A 20,000-nucleotide genomic window follows, 5' to 3' on the forward strand; every position below is an offset into this window, starting at 1 on the left:
GACATTTTACCTTGTCTAACGCCAAGAGATTTTACTCGTCAACTAGGGAGCGTCCAGGGACCCCTGAGTAGTGAATGGGTTAATCAGTCGAAAACTATGCCCCCTCCACTAATAATTACGTTTTTTTAGGATGGCACGGAAGTGCAATGTTTTGTTGCTCAAAGTATGGAACAAGTTGTTGGAGTTGCACTGCTTAGGAGAGAAGAGGTATCAATTAAGTTCAAGGGATATTTTTGCTTCCGCTTTTAGCCACAGTCAATTTTGACGGTCCTTCAACCAATCAGTAAAATTTAGAATTTATCCAGTCGTGCAAGGGAGTAGGACAACGGCTGTAAGATTTTATATAGAGCAATGCCGATGTCGTGTTATTACATTGCCTAGACAGCAAAGGAGTCGAATCTTTTTCATGCCAAACCTTGCATGAAGATCTTTATTCAAATCTTTAACAACATCTTTAACAACACATTTCCCAGTTTTGTTTCCTTTTTTCCAAATAAGTGCTTTATTTCTTCCACCATAATTTCGGCCTTCGATTGTGTACTACAAAGTTACCTTTTTGTCGCTTTTTGGCTTCTCAATGTTTTTGATCAAAGTTTGTTCTACGGGGCTGTCCCTTCTCTTGATTCTAGAGTGGTCTCTTCTTGAAAAGCGAAAACAGAGCGTTCCTCTTTTTTGCCTTCCTTTTGACTGGTGAGGTGGGAACAGGTTTTGATACTACTTGGGAACAAATGGTCAGTTATTGCTAAGAATGGAACTAATTGTTCCGAGTTCCGAATCCTGAGTGGACAAAATTGGTCCTTAATGGATGATTTGGGAACTGTTATTCCTAAAAATGTGTTCGTTTTGAAAACACAGGGACATGTTTGTTATAAAAAAAACGGAACGAAGCGGTCATTTATTGTTAAAAGGGAATCTATCTACTTGTATGTAGTAACATTAAAGTGCTCGATGGATGAGTCAGAGCCTGGTAGATAGAAGAAGATTTGTGGAGATGGACAGATTTATTTGCTCGCGTTACATAGTTAGATCGATATACAGACAGACAAAAAGTTAAGATTCCATATATCTGATATTAATTTTGGTCTACGTAGGATATCGAGTACATTCGTTCTCATTACAACATTGAAGACTTCATTTACTTCAATCATCACAGAAGAGATGAGCATGCTCATTTGTTCCATTTTGCCCTCAATCCGGTTTTTCAACAGTATTCCAAACACTTTCTCAAGGTAAGTAAGATTGTTCTTAAGCACTATGAATGGCGATCAAGATATTTTCAAAAATGCCCCGATCGCTGAAATTTTATCTCAATTGTGAAATGAATGTTTGATGCTGCTGAATTTGTTCATTAGTATTTGTATGTGTGGCCCAGTGGTTAGGGCGCTTGCCTTGAGATCCGGAGATCCCGGGTTCAAGACCCGCTCTGACCACTCGCTGAATTTGTTCCTGGTATTCCCTGGTTCAACTTCCCAGCTGCACTTGTAAATAGCCAACTGGTTTGCCTCCGGCCAGTTGGGATTCTTAACAGTAGTTGTTGTTGTGTTCTGTTGTTTCGTTGATTGTTTCATTGGCCCTGAAAAGCCCCTATGGGGAGCGGTCAATTAAGTATGTATTGTATTGTATTGTATTGTTCAATTGCTTTGGATTTGCATTACTTCACTCAGTGATTGGTTCAAAGTTCTCGCACCATTTTTTCAACCAATCAGAAGTGAAACCAAAATCAATCGTGGGTCGCGCGTGCACATTTTCCCGCGCTTTGTGTCGGCTACCTGCAATACACCTTATTCCAAAATGGCCGCTGATTTATGCGGATACAAATTGGCCCTTGTTGCCTCGTTCAAGATAAGACAAGACACAGCTCTCTTGTGTTTAGGGTTAGGTTTCATTATATCCGTTGCCTATTGTTTCCTCAACCAATCGCGAGTGCTGTTGTGGAAACTGCACATAGACCCTAAAAATGAAGTTTCAGGGATAATGAACATAAAGGCCAGTAATAATTTATTGGCCACTATTTATGAATAGGGTCTGTTACATTCCTCAAAATAAGAATTTAGATGTTAGGAAAAGTACTGACAACAACTTTTTGTTTTTTTTAATAGGAAATTTTACGTTTGGCCCACAAATCGTGTCTGTATTATCCTGTGTACCCACCACATGCAAGGCATGAGGTTCGTGTGTTCGTATGTCCATAATATATTCCCTTAGATCTTTTAATTTTGCTACATTTGCTGCGGAGCCAGTGAAGTGGGCAGCAACATAATAAGTCTTAAGACCACCCTATGCAAGGTCTCGAGGTTTTTGGCTTTGCTGGCTTTTTTGGATAATGCATCGCGCTTACGACCGCAATTCAGAGCGCAGCGACCAGAATGCATTGCTTTATGGAGAAGATTCGGTTTAAGCGAATAATCCAGCCCTTACCGCACTAACATCACTTATTTTTCAAATCCTAATACGTTCTTTTATCATGACCAAAACGCCATTTTGTGAATGATCAATTCCAATGGAATTTTGGATAATTCGTCTTTTGGTCAGGCATACAGAAATATCTAAATGTTATGCAACGAATCACCTTTAGCCTCAAATTGCTTTATCTGCACCTATTTTACTTTCCTTGCCTTTAATAGGTCACCCACTAGGGTGCTTACTAGTTTATGCAATAGCAGTTTGTATTGGTCGAGCATCACACTACCTGTGAAAGAGTCGTTGGCTTAAAGTGCCTTTTCCTTTTTATATATTCTCCGAAATCGTCCCAAATATGTTTTGTTTTTGCAACCTTTTTGATTGAAAATTCACTATTTATTCGCTTTGAAAGACGGGAAAAGTAGTTTTACTTTGATCCATGAGCGAGCAGTGAAGGGTAATGGGTTCGATACCGGGTGACGTGACAGCCTGCTTGCATTGTGACAGTTGAAACAGCAATGCAAAGTAATTTGTGACGTTAATCCTGTATCCACCATATTTCCTTGATTGCTCGGTCATGGATCAAACTATGACCACTTTTCCTTTCTTTCTAAGCGAATTAAAAAGTGAGTTTTCGATAAAAAGGCTCCAACACCTACACAGTATATTTAGGAACATTTCGGAGAATAAATAAACTGGAAGAGTTTGTTGAGGTGAAAGGCACTTTTAAATCAATGTCTTCGACAGAGAAAAGTGATGCCTTTTTTGGACATCGGCTAATGCCAAATGGTTAGGCTCTTTAGTCCTCTTGAATACGAACAATATATCGTTGGCTGGACCGTCTCCGTCTTACAGCACTCTTGTGAGACTTTAAAGAAACCCCACACTGAACTATAGGGGCATCTGTGAATCCTACTACTGATTTTAATCAATAAGAACAATGAACTGCTGGCTCCGTCTCACAGTATTCTTGTGAGCATCTGTGAATCCTGCTAGTATTTCAATCAAGAAAATATGAGATAAGAGATAGAATCCCTCGGATATTTGACCCTGTTACCATGGAAATTAATAGCTCTGTGTCATTCTTCGTGCACAGTAGTCAGTTGGTGTGAAAGTGGACCTCTCTGTCATGGGAACAACAGATTAAAGAAACGTTCGCAGCATAGGCGCAATTTGGATTTAAATATAGCTACTAATTATCACGGGGCACAGGGATTTGCTTTCTTGTTCATAATAGGGCCGTTTATACTAGAGAAAATAAGCCGCGGCTTACATAAGACGCGAACACCGGTCCCGTATAAATGGTACAAAATCTACGTTCACGGCTTTCTCAAGCTGCGGCTTATCCTGGTCTGGGAGTTTATACTCGTATAAATAGTTCCTTTCGCGTATTACGTACGCTGCGGCCAGAGTAAGCCGCGGCTTATTTTCTCTCGTATAAACGGCCCTATTCTCTCGTTTCAATGGTTATAATCACTGTTATTTGCTTCATTTTACAAGTCTGGAACAGACTGATAAAAAGTGCTTTGAGCTTTGGTTTCGTGGAAAGAAGCCTGACATAAGGGCATCAAATACTATTTTTTCCTCAACTTAACCTTCATCTTCATCAACATTATCATCATCTTAATCTTCTCAATCGTTACTATCTTCGTCATTGTTAAACTCATAATATTTATAGACAAGCATTCTTTACAGGGCCTGAAACCTCACACAACTGTGACAGCCTTGAATGATTTGGTGCTTATAAGGTAAACAACTCAACCTGTTACATGTGAAGAGACTGTGATGGGAACGGAAAGTGATCGAAACCTTTCTATTAGAAAGCAGGGAAGAACGTAATTCTGAATTGTTTGTATCGGTTATTTCGTTACGATACCAGACATTACGTGAGATACTCTGCAAAACGAAAATTATAAAGTTCATCTAATCGTTGGCGTGAGGGGCTAGAAGTGCACCTTAACTCAAATACTTTTCGTCGAAAGTATTAATCTCCCCACCAAAAGCAACAGCGTGGCAATCTTTAACTGTCTAAATTCCCATGAGTATTTCCTATGTTGGTTGTTATTTTGTATTTGGTATTTTTTCAGTAAAAAATTAAATGGCAGTTTAAAAGTATGAACTATGAAATGATTCCTTGGTTGTCGTTTGTTTGCTAGAGTTGTTCGAAAATATCCCGACTGTTTGTTTTAGTTTGGTGGTTACTGGCCACGCATGACTGACAACGAATACATTTGAATTTTTAACGCATGCTCAATACGAAATGTCGAGGCGGCCGGCAGACAATCTCGACCCAGAGCTATTCTCTTGACTGAGGGAGAGAAGAGCTCTGGGGAACCCTAAAGCAAAGTGTCTTCTGATTGGTTTTCGTGAAGAACAATCAAAAGCGTCTCTAATTGGTGCATTCATGTATGCACGAGGAGTGAGCAGGCGCCGTAAGATTCAAATCGCCAATTTTTGCCTATGAGAACCCTACGGCGCATGTTTTCCTACATACAGTTTCCCAGAGCCTTGGGTCGATCCGAGGCTCTGGTGACGAGAATGGCCGGCAGAGTGTTCTTTCCTCTTCGCGACTTATCGAGGAAAATCGAAAGAGACTCTGCTTGCAGGGTAGTGTTATGTAATGTTTGTGTCTATTTGGAATAGTTACGGTGGGTGGTATCTGTTTTGTTTCTATTGGGGAATCTCGATATACATTTTTTGCAAGGAATCCCTAAAATGTTCTAGATATAAACTTATTTTTTACCTGTGCGCCACAGCTTTCGGGCAACTACTGTACAGAGAAATACAACTGAGCTTGTTTTATGCAACCCTGAATTTTAATCCCTCAGTGTATTTTGCGGAAACGATCTGTTGGGTGCTGTTATTCAGGTCATCATAAAATCCGTAACTTCTTTGTTTGCTTTGCATTTTCTTTTTTAATGACAGAGCACGTCGTCAAATTATTTATCCGTTGGATGAACTTCGTGGAAATGCACCATCAGAACGCATTCTAAAAGAACAGGTAAATACCACAGAACAACCACCTGCTTCGGTTAGGGAGCTATTAAAGTGCTACTATGACCAAAAAACAATTTTTATTTTTCTTTGGATTTCAGAACTATGTTAATTAAACAGTAAGTGTAGGACGTTTTAAGCCTTGATTTCAAAAAGACACCTGTTTATTTGAACTGGAATTTTCCTGTTTAATGGTTGCTTACTTTAAAATCTTGAGAGAGCTGGATCGAGGGGAAAATGACGTCAAAGACTCAACAGTTTAAGAATGCAATACGTGTTGCTGGCAGGCTAGAAAATTCCACCCCTCTCTTAACCTTGCTAATGGTCCGCCCCAAAGTCAATCCTTCTACATAGTACCGTTTCTTGACAGTGTTGAAGTTAGTTTGAGCCACTTAAAGTGCTGCAGATAAAAATTAATCGCACAGACCTTCTCTTAACTTACCTAAATTATTCGTTCTAATTACCCCTCCTCCCCCCTCCCCCCTTCCCCAACCCTTTCATTGACATGATGGAAACGTTCATTCTCCCATCTAGTACCTCATAGTTCTTTGTTGGGAAGTTATATATCAAGATCACACGTCCTAGCTGATAAGTGTTAGCTGATAATAAGCTTCATTCTCAATGCCTGCCTGACTAACGTTTCATTGAAATTGTGACGAGAATGTACCTACCGATCTGATTCCTTTGAGTCAAACGATTAAGGCATGAGCTGATACGGAGCGCATCCGCTGTATAGATAGTTGACTGAATTTTACTATTTCAAAACTCAACAGGAACCGTTTTCGTTGACTCACTTGAACAGAAAACTGACTTTGGAACCTAAGGTGAGGTCACAATTAGCTCTTGTTCTCCATAATAAAACGCCTGCCTGGAATGCATAGATATAATTACATAGGTGATTAGTGAAAATTCTCTGCGCTGATTGGTTGCCGTAGAGGTGATTATTACGCCATAATCACCTAAGCGCGCTTTCAAAATGGCCGCAAGCCGTTTTGTCGAGGTGACATACGATTAGAAGAAATTAATTGTTTTAAAGAAAATGCGTATTTTTCAAATAATCGCCTATGTAATTATACTAAAACAATTATTCACCTCGACTTCGTCTCGGTTTTACACATTCCAACTAATTTAGTAATGAATAGCTTTATTTTCCGATGTTGCCACGGGGATACTCGGAAAACATTCGAGTGCTCCTTTGTAGGATTCGAACATACGACGACCTTCCGATGACTAGTTCGGATGATCTACCAGGGAGCTATAGGAGACTCGTTGGAGCCGAAGACCATCGGACTAGCTTCAGGTGTCAATTGTCCCGCCGTATACTGCCAGGATCTAAATTGTCGAAATGGAGCATATTCACGATTGTACTGAAAGAGTTGTTTTTGTATGTACACTTGACATCTCTTTCAGTATCATTTAGTAATGTGAATGAAGTATCAAAGAGGGTATCAAAAGAACACGTTTGGCGATTAAGTAATCCTTAAAGAACGAGTAGCAGTGTATGAGGTCACCTAAGCAGAAACAACCATTAGTCAAAAGGGACTTTGCCGAGTGCTGGGATATGTAGATGTATAGTTGTAGTTGAAACGTCATTTATTTTCGCTAACTTTTACTGAAGTCAAGTTTTCCCTTCTTGTAAAAAAACACACTTGGTTTTATGTGAAAATTTGAACCCGATAAATCGTATCTTCTCTGAGTTATGGTGCTTTGAAAGTTCCAAATTTTACAAAGTCTTTATCATATCACAGGGATCGTTAACGCCTTTGCCACCCAAGAATACGTCAGGTTTTGATGGGTAATGAATGGCTCGTTTCAAAGCTAAAAGGTTTCAAAATGGAGAGTTAACTAAGTTTACATGTAACAAGTTCTTTTACCTTTTGATGGCAATTTGTAAATAGCTTGCTGCCTTCTGTGAGCAAACTCGTATGTTAATGAAACAAAAATGTAGGAAATGGCGTCAGCAAAGATTCCTTTAACAGATCGTGGGAACGCGGAGTGCATATCCGAAAATAAAGTGTATTTTTCCATTTTTTTAAGAGAGTATGCCTGAGATCTTTTTTGTTCGTCTATCCAAGGTCACCATTAATGCTCGCATTGTTGTGGTTGGAGCTTCAGATGTTGGAATATCGTTCCTTGAAACGCTGGTATTTTGGTAAGTACGGGTTGATTTCTTGGACAGTGTTTGTGGCATTTGAATCAAAGAAGCACAAGTCCTTTTCGTAAACGGTCAATTCCAGCTTTCAGGGGCTTTCAGGGGCGGATCGGGCGGTAATGTCAACCGGGCTGGAAATCCATTCCCTTTCCTTGCGCGGACGTAGATCAAATTACAAATGGTTTTTCCACTTTTTGTGTTCCTCTAAAACAACGAATTGAAGGAAAAAGTTTTTCAAACGAAAGAATTAGTACAGTCATATAGTGGAGAGCTTTTTTGACTAAGGTCTAAGACTGAATTGTTGATGATGAATTTGGTTATGTAGCATTCAGCAAATTAAGCTGTTAGAAATCAACCCAATTTGACTTTGCCTTGCAGCCCACATCTTCGATTTAACAATTTGACTCTGATTTCAACCCACGGGATGCCAGGTCAATTGCCGCCAGACCAACTTCGGTCATCTTTGCTGCCATCGAGGTATGTAGTCGGCTAGCTTTCATTTTACCTGAAATCTTGGCAATAGAACTGTTTTTCATTGAGTGTCGAAAGTGATGTCGTGATGTCATTGTTTTTGAGTGACCACACCTGGTAAGTGGAAGAACTCATGCTGCGTTATATTATTGAATCACATTCCTACCGGACCTGTTTTTATTATTGTTGTGCTTGTTAATTAAATCATTCTTTTAACAGGAAAATCTAATTTCCCAATGTTGTCTTAAATGTAGTTCTATAATGTTAACAAAATGGAACTTTCATCCCAACAATAAATAACTTTAAATCACAGAACATAACCTCTACAAAAGGACATTAAAACATTTTCAAAGAAATCGTTTGTATCCGAATAAATGATTTTTAGTAACGCTTACTTTTGTTTTCGAATTTCCTGTGCTCCGCCATCTTGAATGATTTTGGCGGGCTTTTGTTATAATACAAAAGCGCTTTTTTTGTCAGAACAAGAGGGCAACCCCAACACGTCACAGAAATTTAAGATAGCCGGACCCAAGACATTTGAAAGCGAAAATAAGCTAGCCTAAAATTCATTTTTCCTGATGAAAACCCTTTTTTGAAAAAAGAAATTAGAGCAAACTTGTTTGCAAATATCTTTTCTTCCGGCTTAGACTTATTCTGTAATACGAGTGTAGGTTCCCCTTGAAAAAATAATTGATTAAGACAATATTTTTCGTCGCAAAAGGTTCCATCTTATCATTTCCCGAACTATTTTACTTCTAAAGTCTAGAGAGAAGTATCTTTCCATTTTGACTTGATGATACTTGGCAAAACCCTGCAAGTGCACCTCACTGAGTCGAATGTATGGCCTTTCCATAGAAGTTCGGATAAAATTTTGCCTTCATGATTTCTACAAGATCAAGTTAATTATCAAATAAACAGGCGATTGTCAATGAATGGGAAAGGAAAGTTAAAATTTGCGCCCGAGAATTTAAAATGTGAACCAGACGTTTCAAAGGTACTCCCTCTTCATCAGTGGTTTCGCTGTCTTTCGGTGGTTATCAATGTTAACTTAAGTATTCTTTTCCGTGAACACAAGGACGGAGCTTTCATGTTTTTAAGTTACAAGCTTTGTTCAGTCTGAGAATCCGAGGCAAAATTATGTAACTCATGGCTTAAGTGAAATGAGTATCAGAAGACGGAAAGGTAAGTCTTGCTTATAGTGAATCTCTTTGTAACTGTCTCCTGTCTCTCCTTCACAGTTTGTGTTATTCCTCAGACGATTTTGCTCATATGGCGCTGGGAACGTGCGTCAAGGTCATTGAAGGAAAAGCCATTGCACTTGATAGGTAAAGAGATAATTATTCCGTCAGCCTAACTCCGTTGTCGTCTTTTCAACAGACGCCACCGCCGACCACTCTTTTTTCATATTTGCAGGACTAACAAAGTCGTGAAGGTCACAGGTGGAGCCTTTGTGCCATATGATTACCTCATCCTTTGTACCGGGCAACAGTTTCAGGTCCCAGTTCCAACTGGTGCCGATATTTCCACCTTAGTCACTACCAGTGAGGTTACTATGCCCAAAGTAACAAGGTACACGGATCCCCTGCCCTCGACAGTATTTACCATTACTACAGAGAGAGACTGTGAAAATGCATTAAACTATATCCGCCGGGAATTCCTTTCAAGTCAAGGTAAGATTGAAGCGTGTGAAACAATTCACTACTTGCACAAGTCCCATAATACATCCCTTTTACCCCCTCCCCCTCCCCCTCCCCCTCCCCTAAAAAAAAAATGCACAATCATCGTTTGAAATTTTTCTTGGGACATGAAGATGTACAAGGAGGTAAAAGAGGTGTATTTTGGGGTTTGTGCAAGCGGAGAATGGTGGATACAGTAATCTCTCACACCCTCGGGACCCTGGAAGTACTCAGGCACTCTTGGGACCATTATATGGTGCCACCGAAATAAACCAAGATAGCTTTCAAAATGTCTGCGTAAATATTTGCAATGTATTTTTGACACTAAAATTTGATAAACATCATTTTATATTAGTTCCAAAAAAAGTCCGAATAACAACACTGTACGGAGATCAGTAGTATTAGGTCTGGCAGAATTAATATCATAAAACCTATAAATTTTAAGTGTAGGTAAAGAAACATCTGTTCATGTTTCCTAAAACCAGGATGCGGCAAGAGGACTGACAACAGTCAGTGGAGGTTTTAATGCCTTTTATTATATGGCTAGTGATTCTGGCCGATACAACGCGCGCTGGATTGGCTAAGAGAAGCTGTTCGCTAGGGTATTATTAACTACTTAATAACCGAGAGTGAGGTCAAACTGAGCCGGGCCTTGCCGTATTCACCGAGCGACAGCGAGGTCAATACAGCTAGGCCGAGTTTTGAGATTTTGCTGTAATGATCGACCGGTCAAGGTTATTAAGTTGTTTTTATATGGGTAAGAGAACGGTTCTTAAGAAGGAAAAAACTAATTTGCATAATCCACAATCGGCCCGTGGGCATAACAGAGAATAATGCCCTAGCGCTTAGCTGCTTTCAGCCAATCAGAGCGCGCATTATATCGACCAGAAACACTAGCCGTATAATAATCTCCCGCAATGTGGTTTTTTCTTAAATCCCATAATATATCTTGTTTACTCCCCAAAACTTTGCATAATCAGTGTTTTCGATTTATCTTGGATATCTTCATGTCCCAAGAGGAATCGAAAACAATGCCCATGCAATTTTTTTTGGGCTAAACAAGGTGTATTATGGGATTTGAGAAAGTGGTCAATCCTGCACCGTAGTGGAGTGAAGTGTCGCTCTTTGACCGGTTTAAATAGTGAAATATCGCTTTTCTTTTAAGAAATTGACACACTGGAATAATAAACCTTTTAAGTCAATAGATTGACTCATACGACTCAACGACGAACAGTCTACGTTTTGATCGTATTTTCATCATCTCCTTAAAATTATTATGGACTCTTTGCAATTCGCAAATATGCGCGCTCTCTATCTGTGAAACAATCGGATGAGATGTTACACTTCTTTAGAGTTTCGGAAGGCGAGGATTTAGCTTCTAAGCTTAATATTAAAGTGTCCGATATAGCAGAGTGCGCGCAAGAACGCTGAATATGCTACTTTATTGATTACTACTAAATCACTTTACAATTCAGGTATTGCTCTCGTTTATGGAAACACCCTGGAGGCTTACTCTATGGTACAAACCCTGCTGACTGCGGGAGTGCCAGGATCACGTGTTGTTCTCGTGCAACCTCCACTTCAGGTTCCAACCTGTTTTAATAACCCGTTTGTTGAGGACGCTGTTACTGCAGCGCTGAAGGAATCTGGTAAGAGTTTTTTCTTCGTGACTTGCTCGAAATTTTGTTGTTACAAAAATCAACGTTGGTTGCACCGAAATAACGTTTCTTGCAACTTGTTTCGATCTAGGTAATCACGTGTGTCAACACAGTAAATATCAACGATAAAAGATATGATTTTTACCGTACATTTTTTTATAATTGATTTTTTCTTTTTTGCCTCAAAATGCTGCGACAAAAAAGTTGCAGTAACGTTTCGGAAAGTAGAACTTACTAATTCTTTTTGCAGTGACTGGACAATAACAGTTTTGTTTCTATGTTCCTCACTAAAATAAACCGTTTGTAAATAAAAACATTTGGTTTTATCAACGGAGTTGATAATGTAAATTCACCACCGTGCAGGAATTCTAAAAGCTGACGTTTCGAGCGCTAGCCCATCGTCAGAGCGAAGGTTGGATTCACTCTGACGAAGGGCTAACGCTCGAAACGTCAGCTTTTAGAATCCCTGTACGGTGGTCAATTTACATTATCAACTCCGTTGGTAAAACCAAATTTTTGTATACTACTTCTCCACCGACGCAGCACCATAAGTTTCTTTAGAAAGTACCCCCTTTATTTGTTTGTAAATAATGTTGTCTTGCTCTTGGTGTCAATACAGTTTTGTGAGACAAATGGCAAGGGACTGTGCAATTGTTTTAAGCAACTTGCGTCACTGCAAAGTGTTGACACTTGTTGTTTGTGAACATTTGGATTGAAACGAGTACAGTGGTTCTTAAAAGATATCATTGGCACGCCCAACTTGAAAGAATTAAGAGAAAAGAAAGATACGAAAAGGGACAGTAGTGAATAGGGCCGAGATTTTCAATAGAACAAAAGTAATTTGCGGAATGCCATTTTTAATTTCGCAATTTGTCGCCCGTTACTCAGCAGTTGACTCCTTACCTCTCCTGACAGGAGTTACGTCGCACGTTGGCTATACTCTTGCTCAATGGAATGATGGGAAGACTGATGAACCTCTCTGGCGCGCTACATTTACGTCGGAAAATAAACCGTTAAGTGTCAACTGCGAGGTGAGGAGAATTGCTATTATGATGCTATGTCAAGCAAAACTTTAGCCCCCATCCGTTGCCTCAGCTGGTCATCGGACAGCTGTGCGGGAGGTCGCGGGATCAAAAACTCCGGCCGGACCAACACTCAAGGTCTTTGAATAAGTGAGGAAGGAATAAGATTTTAACTTTTCCATGGCACTAGTTTTACTCAGACTTTTATAGTTTATAGTTTGCAAAGAGTAGGGCACAGAGTTCGGTGTTGTGGTCTGTCCTCTGTGGTATATCGTGGTTGGGGAGGGGGGGGGGGGGAACGCTTATAGGCCGACCTGTGCATGGGACTCTCTGCCCTATTGTCCTTGCTACTGGTAAAATTTTTTTTTTTTATTTGGCCATTTTTTTTCTTTAAGGCGTTCTTCTGTTTTCAAGCCAAAAAGGTTGATTATCAAGCATTTAAAGGTATCTACAAATTATTGTTTGTTTCTTTGGAGGGGGCGCATGGAGCCGATTTTTGCCTCCTGAGGTTTTGGCATCTGGAACAAAAATGACTATGACAAAGTAGAACTGAGGTTTTACTTGTTTACAAATCGCTCCATGGTGCCGCACCTGCATATATTTAACAATTAGACCCGTAGCCCGCAGGGGCTACGGGTCAATAGCCCATGAGGAGAAGCCGATTGGGCTATTGACCCGTGGCCTTTGAGGGCGAAGGGTCTAATTGTTTTAGTATCACCCAACTAGTCGGACAGAAAAGGCAATAATAAAGTTAGCAAATGCAAGTTGAAGAAATGTTTATTTGGGCATAAAGCGAAAGAAAGCGTCACGCTTTTCACTACTCGAGAACTAATACTAATAGTCCTCTAGTAGCGTAGCCAATCAAAATGCAGGATCTGCATTAGTCCGCTAGTTGGGTGATACTAATTAACAATTATTCTACGAGGGCGCGTTGGATATGAAGTGGTAGATAACCAACGTGGTGCGTAGCCACATGGCCTATGTCGTCGTAGACGCATGACTCGTACTCAATTTCAGACTGATGGCTGAAATTAATTAAGGTAACTGAAAAATCAAAAAAATCAAAAACGGTGATAAATATAGTGACTTGAAAAAATTAATAAAGAAAACACTGAAAACGGTAAGCTAAAGCAACGAACAATGAACAACTCCAGTGAACTTCGATGATAACTATAATATACAAATCTAGCCAGGAAACTTGAACGCGACATGACTTGGACATGCCCATAAGAAAGACGTTAGCTATATTTATAGCATTATGCAAAATAAAACTACTAAATACGGAAACTATTTAACAGAACAAAGACGGCTAATGAACTAGAGACAAAACCTATTTCAAACGGACAAACTAATGAACCAGAATGGAAACAAAGATACTATTGATTTATAGAAATACGAGACGTAGTCAAAATTTAATAAAAAGGGAATTTTTCGCGCCTACAGCCTAGCCCCCGCGAGTCTCCCATACCTGTGGTAGATATAGCATCCGAACGAGTAATCGGAAGGTCGTAGGCTCGACTCCTACCGAGGAGAATTCGGATTTTTCCCGAATATCCCTGAGACACCATCGAAATCGTGGCTTATGGCCTGGCTCCCATGTGTCTCCTGTAGCTAAGTAGTAGAGCATCCGAACCAGGCATCGGAAGGTCGTAGGCTCAGTCGACTCCCGCAAAGCAGCACTCGGATTTTTTCGGGTATCCATGAGTAACCATTAAAAAAAATATCAGCCTTTCATTTCAGTACTTGGTAAAGACAAAACTTGGCATAATGATTCGCTTTGTAAAGGAGACTAACGTGAGTTCGCAAACAGCCTGTTCTCTTTTCTTGTGTCAGCCATTAACGACAGTTGCTTGGTATTTGACGGGAGGCTGGTTATTGATGCCGATTTTCACACCAATGATCCATGCATCAGAGCTGCAGGGCCGCTGACAAAGTTCCAAAGAAGATATCACGCAGAATCCTGGTAAATAAAGGCTACACCACTTATCAGATTCCTTAGAGTTAACTCGCATGAACTTAAAACTCTTTAGAGATTTTTCCACATTCTTTTTCTGCCACTCGTAAATTGGCGGAAGATGAAAAAGCACCAAAAAACGAAAGCACCTGCCGTTGAACTTTGCTATTCTGCAAAAGCCACTCGTCTACAAGATTTTTAAAAACGCATAAAATGCGCTTCACGCCGATTTTGAAACGCATCACCAATAAACCTTATTCAATTGTCAATTTTGTTTTCCCAATGTAGATCATGTAACAATACTTAAGTGGGTATTTTCTTTCAAAGTCAGACATTCTCATGCTCGCATTCCCTTCTGAATGAGCAAGGTAAAGAATCGCATCTTCTGCATCGGGAAAACAAAATTGACAAGCGAATAAGGTTTATTGTCCCCTACTTAAACGTTATTCGTGTTCAGAAATACAGGTATTTAAGTGTACTTCAAGCTTTAGTACTCAAGCAAACGATTCCAAACCTATCGCTGTTTTGTCGTTAATGCATAGGTGGCGTTCAGTCTTAGTGTGACACTTCGTACTATATCATTAAATTTTGGTTTGTATCAAACTAAAACCATTCGACGGAAGTGACACCAAAGGCAGAGCTCAGTTCTGATTGATGTGACGTAGTGGCGTTTGATTGACAAGTTGTGTAAGAGATGCACTATGTTCTGGTTTTGGTGGCCTAGAACATTCCATTATGTAATGAAGGTGGCACAAAATCACGCTTTTATTTATTTGCCTAAAAATGTTTATTGTAGCTAATCACGTGATTTTCTAGTAGGGTTTGGAATAAATAAGCACGAGTAAATATCTTCAAAAACGAACAAAATTGCGGGCGAGTGCAATTTGTATCTTTGAAAAAAATTACGAGATCTCATTTATTGCAAATTGCACGAGAAAAATCATGTGATTACTTATTAATAGTATACGATGGCCCAGGGCGGTCACAGTCCAGTTTTAATTTTTTCACAGTCCAGTTTAAACTTTATTCACGGTCCAGTTTTAATTTAGTGAGTCGTCACCAGTTCTCTCCCTGGTCACAGATCACAGGTCATTGTTTTACCAATACAGAAAGTATCCTAAACATTCATAAAAGCTACCCTTTGGCCTAATTAGGCCTAAACAAAGGTTTTGGGCCGAAGTGTAGCTTTTATGGATGTTTAGGACACTTTCTGTATTGTCAAAACAATGACCTGTGACCTGTGACCTGTGAGAAAACTGGTGACGACTCACAAAATTAAAACTGGACTGTGAAAAATTAAAACTAGACTCTGCCCCTCCTGGGCCATCATAATTGTATGCATTGGACACTTCTAGATAGCTTATCGTGATTAAGCAGAATTAGAAGCAACGCACACTTACAACACCAAAAGAATGCGTCATCAAGGGATCGCATTTGATTAGCTATTTGTGACTTTCTTTGGTCAGAATTCCTGTTTTTTTTTCTTTTGTCGTTGCACCGAATTACCTCTTTTCTGCACTGTGTTACCTGAAAACTGCATTCCCTTAGCCAATCAGAACGAAGAATTTTTTTTCATGTACATTATTGCGTATATACTAAGGGTGCTTGCAAATTGTACCGTTGGTTTTTGGCCATCCTTTGCTAGAATCTTTCTTTATTTAGACTCATTTGCCTTTTGATAACAGGACGCATGCAAACTTCAATTCCAAAGAAGTTGGTTTGGAGTTGGCACAGTCTTTGTTGACTCTGTTTGACCCCACACTAGACGGGATGGTTCTCGACACCGACAAATCACATGACGAGCTACTGATACCAATATACAGTAAACCAAAGACAGTTTACACAGTGCTACCAGGTAAGACAAACACTCCAAAGATTTAGCCTGTAGGCAAAGTTGAAGACCCGGGTTCGATTCCCAGACTCGGCTGTGGGTTGAGTCTTAAATTAACTTATTCACCCCTGAAATCTCCCCCGATTGACGAGTAAAATCGTCTGGAATTAGACAGAGTAAAATCAAGTATCACTCTTAGAAGGGAGAGGGTTAAAGGGCATAGTTTTTGAGTGGACCTACATACTTAAGTTGTTGTTAACCCATTCATCCCTGAAGAGGCTACCATTGACGAGTAAAATCGTCTGGCGTTAAACAGAGTAAAATCTATAAGCATCACTCTTAGAGAGAGAGGGTTAGAGCGAGTTTCAGTCGAATTTCGTAAAACCAAAACCAAAATAATTACTTTGGCCAATCAAAAAGGACAGAGGCAAGCCAGTAAACCAATCAAAACTCGAAATAATTACACGTAGCCGACAGAAAGCGCGGGAAAAAATGCACGTTCGAGCCACGATTGGTTTTGGTTTCACTTCTGATTGGTTGAAAAAATGGCGCAAGAACTTTGAACCAATCACTAAGTGAAGTAATACAAAACCAAAGCAATTCACTGATTACTTGCGACACTCAATTGAAAACCGCTCTAAAAGAAATTAAATGACATTAATCGTTTATATTCTTCAATTTCTGTCAATCAAAATGAGCACCAGCCAGGAGCCATGACTAGGAGCGATCAACTTTTTCAACAAAAAAGCAAAGGCAGTTCGGTGGCACTATGACGTCAAGTTAGTTGATTGTGGTTGGCCATCGGGCTCCTGCCAGAGACTTTCGCTTGAAGTTCAACCTAAAAATAAATAGGTCTATGAAAACGCTGTGCCAGGAATATATGGCTAATGTTCGCTCCTAGTCATGGGCTGCTTCATTAACTTATGAATCAAGGTCTTGTGATGTCCACTATTGTTAACTGTCAGGTGGATACAATTACCTACAAGTCAGCAAGCCAGGTCTCAATATACCTCTGGATGCTCATATGGTCCAACCAGAATATGTAAGTAGCCCTACAAAGCGCATGATTGAAGCCCATCCAAGCTCAAAGTAGTTTGTTTTTGTTGAAAGGAAATCTCAACTCTCAACTGCAAACCCTTTCTGGGATCTTTGAGATACTTCACTTACAATGGAGCGCATCAATTACACATTCAGTCTCGGCAAAATTGGGCACGAGCCGGTGGAGCTCACGTGGCTGGAGTTTATCCGGGTTTCATATATTGCTTCCCCCGCTCCACTGGACGCAATGATAGTCCAAAGCAGTATTACCCCCGGGAGTTTGTAACGCAATGCTAGTCCATCGCAGGATTACCCCCAGGAGTTTGTAACGCAGTGATAGTTCATTGCAGGGTTACCCGTCCCCAAGGAGTTTGTAACGCAGTGGTAGTCAATCGTAGGGTCACCCCCAGTATTTTGTAACGCAATGATAGCCCATCGCAGGGTTACACCTAGGAGTTTGTAACACAGTCATAGTCCATCGGGGGGTCGCCCCCAGGAGTTTGTAACGCAATCAATGCTAGTCCATCGCAGGGTTACCCCCAGGAGTTTGTAACTCAATGCTACTTCATCGCAGGGTTGCCCCCAGGAATATGTCTCCGATACCCACTTATACACCTGGTTGAACAAAGAAGATCTGAAGCAGGACTTGTTGTCTTCGTATCTGACTCAAATAAGCGCGGATCTTGCTTCGAACAACTGCCCCTTAGGACAAATTTATACATTGGTTGCCTCATTTTCCAGCTTTGAAAGTATTTCCTTGTTAGTTATTGCAAATTTGTTGTATAGACAGGAGTGTTTTACTGGAAAATACACCATTCTTGAAATTCATACGAAACTACATCTGGGACCCGAGTGGCGTATTTTCCATATCCTCAGTGGTGGAACGAAGGCGCAAAAAATGTCGAACCCACAAGACGCTTTTGTGTCGCCCACGACATAAGCGGCTCGCGGATTTTTCAACCGATGTACGCCATATTTGCGCATAAGTTCAACGGATTTTAGAGCAAAAGAGAGACCGCTCGATCGCAGTCTAGAGCAACTGAAAGCAACCTTTAGCAGCAACTGTTTACATATATTGAGCACCTCGAGAGCTTTTGGGCTCTCTTCAGGGAAAAGTTGAGGGAAAATTATTCGTTGGCTTTAATTGACACAGACATTCTCATACTTTGACGCAACTTACCTTTTTATAGGGCAGGGAACTGGTAACTGGCAGTGCCTCCGAACCAGATGATGAACAAAATTACTTCCGGCTGCATGTGAATCAGCATCACTCTATTGAAACAATCACGTGCTACACCCCTCATGTGAGTCTCTCTGAACAATTTGTTTAGTGAACAAGGGTAGGTAGGTAAAGTCTGCTTACGACCCAAGTGGCCCATTAGGCCGGAGCTTATCCCGGTTTCTGTAGCATGAAGTGACTAGAAGTATTTCTACTCCACCTTGGATGGGATGCTGGTCCATCGCAGGGCTACCCCCAGCATTAAATTCTCCGGTACCCATTTATACTCCAGGGTGGAGAGAGGTACCGTGAGAGTAAAGTGACTTGCCCAAGGACACAAAAAAATGTCCCCGGTCAGGGCCCGAACCCGGAACAGTCGCACGAGACGAGGGCACTAACCATGAGGCCACCGCGCCTCCCACGTTTAGTGAACAACCGCGGTGCTAATTGAATGATAGTGTGCCAGACACATCAGGAGCTTTCATCATTTGGATCCAGCTCCTAGGTAGAGAATTCCTCAACCAGCATGCAATCCAGCTATCGCGCTTGTCGTGGAAATAGTTCGAAATCAATTTGCTGTTTGGTCACAGTTGAGATGAACCACATTGGAACATTCGTATTCTCCATGTTTCCACTTAATGTCCTAAACTAATCCATGCTCCTTCCTTTACATAAGCTTGTTCAGGTTCTAAAGTTTAAAGACGTCCGTCAAGTTAACTACTTCTCTACTTTTGTCTTTGTCACTTAATGACAAAGAACTGAAGTAGAGAAGTAGTTTGATAATTTGCGTTGTTTTTGTTTCTTTGCCTTTTAATCAGACGCTGGATGCAAGCAACCTCCTTTGTCTGTATGGGCTTCATGAGCGATATCTGAACAATCTCCTACAGCGATACGATGAAGGATTAATAACTGACTTTTACAGGTATAGCAGTGAACTAAGGCCCTTTGTTTGTGCTTATAAATTACAGTTGGCCTTTCTCCTAACAAGCATTTCATTCTTTGCACGGAAAGGGAAAGTCTTAGAGCGTGTTTCAATCGAGTGTCGTAAAACCAAAACCAAATTTATTTCTTTGGCCAATCAAAAAGGACGGAGACAATCCAGAAAACCAATCAAAACTCGAAGTAATTACACGTAGCCGTCACAAAGCGCGGAAAATGTGCACACGCGAGCCATGATTGGTTTTGATTTCACTTCTGATTGGTTAGAAAAGTGGCGCGAGAACTTTGAACCAATCACTGAGTGAAGTAATGCAAAACCAAAGCAATTCGCTAATTACTTTCGACACTCAATTGAAAACCGCTCTGAAGCTTTAGCTTCATTTAAATTATTAAATTTGAGCATAATTAGGTGGGCATGGGCTTCTAAAATTCCCTAAAAAGAACCTTGGATTTTAGTATGAAGTGCAAGGACACATAATCCTTAACAGTACAATGCGATGATCTTCAAGCACATTCTTCTTTCTGTTCTAAAATATTTTCAATCCGCGAACTTTAGGACAACCTCGTTTCCACGGTCCCTGCGAACGAGGTTGACTTGAGGGTTGTTCACGATCAACTTTTTTGATAGCTTCACAGCTTCACCACT

General features: G+C 40.4%; 1 protein-coding gene across 2 annotated transcripts in view; it reads left to right on the forward strand.

Moving 5' to 3' along the window:
• LOC137985212 (cilia- and flagella-associated protein 61-like) overlaps positions 1-20,000 on the forward strand; it is a 52,563-nt gene that overhangs the window by 28,319 nt on the left and 4,244 nt on the right. For both annotated transcript variants that reach the window (XM_068832748.1, XM_068832749.1), the window contains exons 18-35: positions 130-207; positions 1,092-1,229; positions 2,100-2,168; positions 4,096-4,148; positions 5,326-5,401; positions 6,168-6,218; positions 7,470-7,546; positions 7,925-8,023; positions 9,256-9,342; positions 9,431-9,687; positions 11,169-11,342; positions 12,267-12,382; positions 12,769-12,817; positions 14,207-14,336; positions 16,013-16,182; positions 17,124-17,200; positions 18,387-18,500; positions 19,234-19,337. In XM_068832748.1, the coding sequence (XP_068688849.1) occupies positions 130-207; positions 1,092-1,229; positions 2,100-2,168; positions 4,096-4,148; positions 5,326-5,401; positions 6,168-6,218; positions 7,470-7,546; positions 7,925-8,023; positions 9,256-9,342; positions 9,431-9,687; positions 11,169-11,342; positions 12,267-12,382; positions 12,769-12,817; positions 14,207-14,336; positions 16,013-16,182; positions 17,124-17,200; positions 18,387-18,500; positions 19,234-19,337 (1,919 nt within the window). The remainder of the gene's footprint in view (positions 1-129; positions 208-1,091; positions 1,230-2,099; positions 2,169-4,095; positions 4,149-5,325; positions 5,402-6,167; positions 6,219-7,469; positions 7,547-7,924; positions 8,024-9,255; positions 9,343-9,430; positions 9,688-11,168; positions 11,343-12,266; positions 12,383-12,768; positions 12,818-14,206; positions 14,337-16,012; positions 16,183-17,123; positions 17,201-18,386; positions 18,501-19,233; positions 19,338-20,000) is intronic.

The sequence above is a fragment of the Montipora foliosa genome, chromosome 14 (assembly GCF_036669935.1).
Source record: "Montipora foliosa isolate CH-2021 chromosome 14, ASM3666993v2, whole genome shotgun sequence".
Lineage (NCBI taxonomy): Eukaryota > Metazoa > Cnidaria > Anthozoa > Scleractinia > Acroporidae > Montipora > Montipora foliosa.